Consider the following 3,894-nt stretch of genomic DNA (forward strand, 5'->3'; position numbering starts at 1 on the left):
TCGCAGGCCTGACAGCCGGGAGGACCCTGGAGGAAAGATGCCTTCCGAGTCCTTCTGTCTGGCCGCCCAGGCTCGGCTGGACTCCAAATGGCTGAAGACAGACATCCAGGTGGGGTTTCTGACTTGCCTCTTTCCTTGGGCTGTTTCTGCCTCCCTGTTTCGGGTCCGGCGAAGGGTTTCTTTTTAAAATATTTTTATTGATTGCAGAGAGGAAGGGAGCGGGAGAGAGAGAGAAACATCAGTGATGGGAGAGAATCACTGATGGGCTGCCTCTGCACATCCCAACACGGGATCCCGATCGAGCCCACAACCGGGCACCTGCCCTGACGGGGAATCGAACTGTGACCTCCTGGTTCATAGGTCGATGCTCAACCACTGAGCCGCGCCGGCCGGCCGGGTTGTATCTTTCTTAACCTGTATCGTGGTAACTCTGTACCAGTCGTTTTTTAAGATGGTCCGTTAATTTTGCGGGGGGCGGGGAGAGGGGGAGAAGTGACGTGCAGGGGTTTATTATGTTCTGAAGGGTCTCGCTTGTGTAACGGGGTCCTGTGCCTGTGTTTGTGGAGAGACCGGAGTTCACTGAGTTGTTCGTTTTGCCCGGGTGGCTGGTCTTATTGGGAGGAGCGCTCAGATCTTTGCATCCAGCCCATGTGGATGGAAGCAGCACACCGTGCAACGTACAGATGACGCGCTGCAGAATGACACATGCAGAAACCCGTGTAACCTCACTCCCCTAGGTCACCCTAGTAAATTTAATGGAGAAAGGACGCGTGGAAACACATGCTGCCCTTAAGACTCTCTAATATTTTGGTTGCATAAGATAATTGCAAGCTTGTCCAGAAATTATGGGGTAAACAATAGCCGTATTATTTCCGGGGATGATTCTGCACCCCAACTTGTTTTTGCTTGCAAATGGTTGGGGGAGAAACTACTTTTGTAACCATGTGTTACCAGCAAAAAGAAATGTCTGAAATACTTTGTAGTTGTGTGTTTTTCCCTCTCCCCTGAGGTTAGACATTTTAAGTATTTCCCAAGTAACCCGCCTTTTTAGATGCAGTCTCGGGTCCTGCACGATGGTTTATCGAGAGTGTCAGATACTTGTCATGAAGGGTAATTGCTCTTCTTCACTATTAAGGCTACGAAAGGGGTGCAGTCCTGGTAGATACGAGAGCCAGCTGTTTTAAATTATTAAGTTTTTATTTTATTGATTTTAGAGATGGTTGGGGGGGAGAGAAAATGAAACACATTGATTTGATGTTCCACTCACTTATGCGTTCATTGGCTGATTCTTGTGTGTGCCCTGAGCGGGATGGAACTCACAGCCTGGGTGTATCTGGATGATGTTCTAACCAACTGAGCTACCGGCCAGGGGTCAGGGGAGAGCCAAGTGTTAGAACCGTGCTGTGGGTAGTGGGATTGTTATTAGTGGTATAATGTTCGATAAGAAAAGCGCAAAGAATTGGGTCAAGAGTTGGCATAGTAGTGACTGTTTTGGTTCTTGTCTTTTATTTAGCAACTAGAGGCTTGGTGCACAACATTCGTGCACTTGGGGGGGGGGCGCGCGTCCCTGAGCCCGGCCTACGCCCTCTCGCAGTCCAGGACCCCTCAGGGATGTCCGACTGCTGGCTTAGGCCCGTTCCCCATGGATCCTTAGTGCTGCCGTGAAGGTGGGAGAGGCTCCTGCCACCTCCACTGTGCTCGCCAGCGTGAGCCTGGCTGCTGGCTGAGCTCCTGTGCTGAGCGTCTGCCCCCTGGTGGTCAGTGCACATCATAGCGACTGGTCGTTCCACCGTTTGGTCAATTTGCATATTAGGGTTTTATTCTATAGGACTCCTGTCTGTTTTCCTTTGTCATGCTTTTTTTAAGCGGGGTGGGGGAGGGGGGGATAATTTCTTATTTTTGAAATCTTGAGATTCAGGCAAACTGATTTTAAGAATTGTTTTGATATTAGTGTTTATGTATTTATGTAAACTTTTTGAAGTAAAGAACTTTACTTAATTTTTTCTTAGCAATCATAATCGAGTAATTGATATGTAGGAGTTTCAGCATCTTGATTCAAAATCAGTTTAATGCTGAGGTGAGCGCCTATGATGAGTCAGGCAGATGCACATAAGAAGGAATATCACTTGGGCCTTAACAGTGCTTACCGTGTTACTTTTGATTTATTCACTTTAACATGCAGTGCTTGGCCCTTAGATGTTTTGAATGTTATTCAGAAGTCTTTCAGACTCCTTCTAGGGGTAAGTGAAGAGGCCTAGGTTTTTGTTTCAATATATTTTTATTGATTTCAGAGAGGAAGGAAGAGGAGAGAGAGAGAGAGACATCAGTGATGAGCAGGGATCACTGATCGGCTGCCTTCTGCATGCCCCCTACTGGGGATCGAGCCCAGAACCCGGGACCCTTCAGTCCTCAGGCTGGTGCTCTATCCACTGAGCTAAACCAGCCAGGGCAAGAGGCGTGGGTTTTGAGGAGTGCACCAGAGGTAAAACGTGCTGTGGACATTGACGCTGTTTCATATCTGAAGAAAGGTGGCTGCTGGCTGATTGCATGTGAGGGATGGGTGTCCTGGCCTCGCCCTGAGAGGTTACTTGGACATAGTTCCAGTCTTTGGGGTCCTTCCTGAGACAGGCGCTGGGGATGCGAGCCTCACGCCTGTAGGCTTCACCCTTCCTGTCTTCTTGGGGATTCTCTCCCACCTGTAGTGGGAAGTGTGCCTTTTTTACTTCACCGTTTTTCTGGGGAAAATTTTTATCAAATGTCGAATGATTGAGTAACAGAGAGGAAATTAGATCTTTTATATCATCGTTTAGGAATTGTGCTGTGGTCAGTGGTTCTTTCCCTTCTCTGAAATCAATAAAAGTATATTTAAAGAAAACACACGAAGAATTGCATTGTAGGTATGATCGCTCTGTGAGTTTTATCTTCTTTATCGTTGCCAGCTTGCATTCACGGGGGACGGGCTCTGCGGTCTGTGGAATGAAATGGTTAAAGATGGAGAGATCCTGTATCCTGGGGCAGAAGTCACCCAGAGCGGAGAGCTGCCGCCTCGAAAAGGTGAGGCCTTTCACGAGTGCTTTTCCTTCTGTGAAGCTTTGGAATGTGCTGTAGACACAGGAAGGTCTGACATACCTCTCGGAAGCTTTGCTGCACGTGTGAGTATTGTCTCGATTGCTAACGGCACCAGCTGCCTGGATGTCATTGTTCGATGTGTATTGATGCTGTTCACTGCAAAACCCCCACTGCGGTGTCCCTCCTCCAGCACGGCAGTTCCTCTTTCTTTCTTTCTTTCTTTTTTCAATATGTTTTTATTTCAGAGAGGAAGGGAGAGGGAGAGAGAGAGATGATGAAACATCAGTGATGAGCAAGAATCATGGATCGGCTGCCTCCTGCATGCCCTCCACTGGGGATTGAGCCTGCAACCCGGGCATGGGCCCTGACCGGGAATCGAACCTGGGACCCTTCGGTCCGAAGGCCGACACTCTATCCACTGAGCCACCCCGGCCTGGGCGAGATGAATTTTCTATTTCTTTTTCAATAGGGGCGTTTCCATTACTTCCTTGTCATTGGCACTTTCCTGCTGGTGTTGTAAATTGTCGTTGGAGGGGTAAAAACGCACTGAATGGGGCCTGTCTCCCAGGACTGCTCATGACTATGTGGGCGTCACAGGCATTCCTAAGCCGAGGTGGAGGACAGGAGGACGAAGGCTCCGGATGTCACCCACACCCAGGGCTGAGGAGATCAGGCGGGCTGTTTCCTGTGCTTGGTGCCGAAGGCCTGGGCTCTAGGGCTGGTGGTGTGTGTGGTCACCAGGGAGCTGTGGGCGCAGGCACCCAGGGAGCCGGCCGTGAAAGGCAGACCGGGTGGGGGTGGGGGGGGTGTGTATGTGCAGGTGAC

The 3,894-nt window shown here is 49.6% G+C and overlaps 1 protein-coding gene across 1 annotated transcript in view; it reads left to right on the top strand.

Moving 5' to 3' along the window:
• LOC102251931 (E3 ubiquitin-protein ligase HERC2) overlaps positions 1–3,894 on the top strand; it is an 86,271-nt gene continuing 82,377 nt past the window's right edge. Inside the window, 2 exon segments of the mRNA XM_014546210.1 lie at positions 1–109; positions 2,940–3,054. Of these exon segments, the coding sequence (XP_014401696.1) occupies positions 38–109; positions 2,940–3,054 (187 nt within the window). The 5' untranslated portion in view covers positions 1–37.

The sequence above is a fragment of the Myotis brandtii genome, unplaced genomic scaffold (assembly GCF_000412655.1).
Source record: "Myotis brandtii unplaced genomic scaffold, ASM41265v1 scaffold435, whole genome shotgun sequence".
Taxonomy (NCBI): Eukaryota; Metazoa; Chordata; class Mammalia; order Chiroptera; family Vespertilionidae; genus Myotis; species Myotis brandtii.